The sequence below is a fragment of the Arvicola amphibius genome, chromosome 12, assembly GCF_903992535.2.
Source record: "Arvicola amphibius chromosome 12, mArvAmp1.2, whole genome shotgun sequence".
Taxonomy (NCBI): Eukaryota; Metazoa; Chordata; class Mammalia; order Rodentia; family Cricetidae; genus Arvicola; species Arvicola amphibius.
The window spans coordinates 116,561,804-116,562,601 of NC_052058.2; the positions used below are offsets into that span (position 1 = coordinate 116,561,804).

The 798-nt window shown below is 45.5% G+C and overlaps 1 protein-coding gene across 1 annotated transcript in view; it reads right to left on the bottom strand.

The window, feature by feature from the left end:
• Positions 1-205: 205 nt before the first annotated feature.
• Positions 206-798, bottom strand: part of LOC119802912 — an 18,126-nt gene continuing 17,533 nt past the window's right edge. The window contains 3 exon segments of the mRNA XM_038314123.1: positions 206-340; positions 342-418; positions 421-795. Of these exon segments, the coding sequence (XP_038170051.1) occupies positions 206-340; positions 342-418; positions 421-795 (587 nt within the window).

The following is a 798-nucleotide window of genomic DNA, read 5'->3' on the forward strand; positions in this document are numbered from 1 at the left end:
CCATCAGTGCCAAAGAATTCTTTTACTTGCCTTGGTATAGTTGGGGGTGGGGATCTGAGTTACAGTCTTTTTCCTGGCTTCCATTAGCCCACCGCCTCCTGTCTTGGAGGGCATATCCCAAATAAGCAACCTCTGTCTGACACAAGCTGAGCCTTTTTAGGCTGAGGCTCGGTACCCCAACTCACCTAAATCCATTAGTAATTTTTCAGTTTCCTTGTCTGCACTCAAGTTCAGTAGTTGCCAAAAGTAAATTGTCAACATACTGGAGCAAGGTTACCTGTAGATTTTCAGCTCTGAAGGTATCCAGGTCCCGGTAGAGGGCTTCATCAAAAAGAGTGGGAAGAATTTTTGACCACTTGGAGTAGTCTGGTCCAGGTCAATTGAACTACCAGTCCAGTTTCCAGGTCTCTCCATTCAAGGCAAAAAAAGGTTGGTTGGAATGATATAACCTCAGGCAAAAGAAAGAGTCTTTTAGATATAAAACAGTGTACCATTTCCTGTCTAGTGGGAGTGAGCTGAGAAGGTTGTATGGGTTGGAGACAGTCAGGTACATGTCCTGAACCCTCTTATTAACTTCCCTTAGGTCTTGTACTGGTCTGTAATCATTAGTGCCAGGCTTTTTGAAGGCAAACAAGGGAGTGCTCCAGGGAGACTGGCAAGTCACCAAAATACCTTGTTGGATAAGCCTCTGGACATGAGGTCTAATTCCTTCTCTAGCCTCTTGGCTCATTCGGTACTGACATACTCCTATGGGAGAGGTATCAGTCTTTAGTCCCACTACTCGCGGGTGGAACTCTC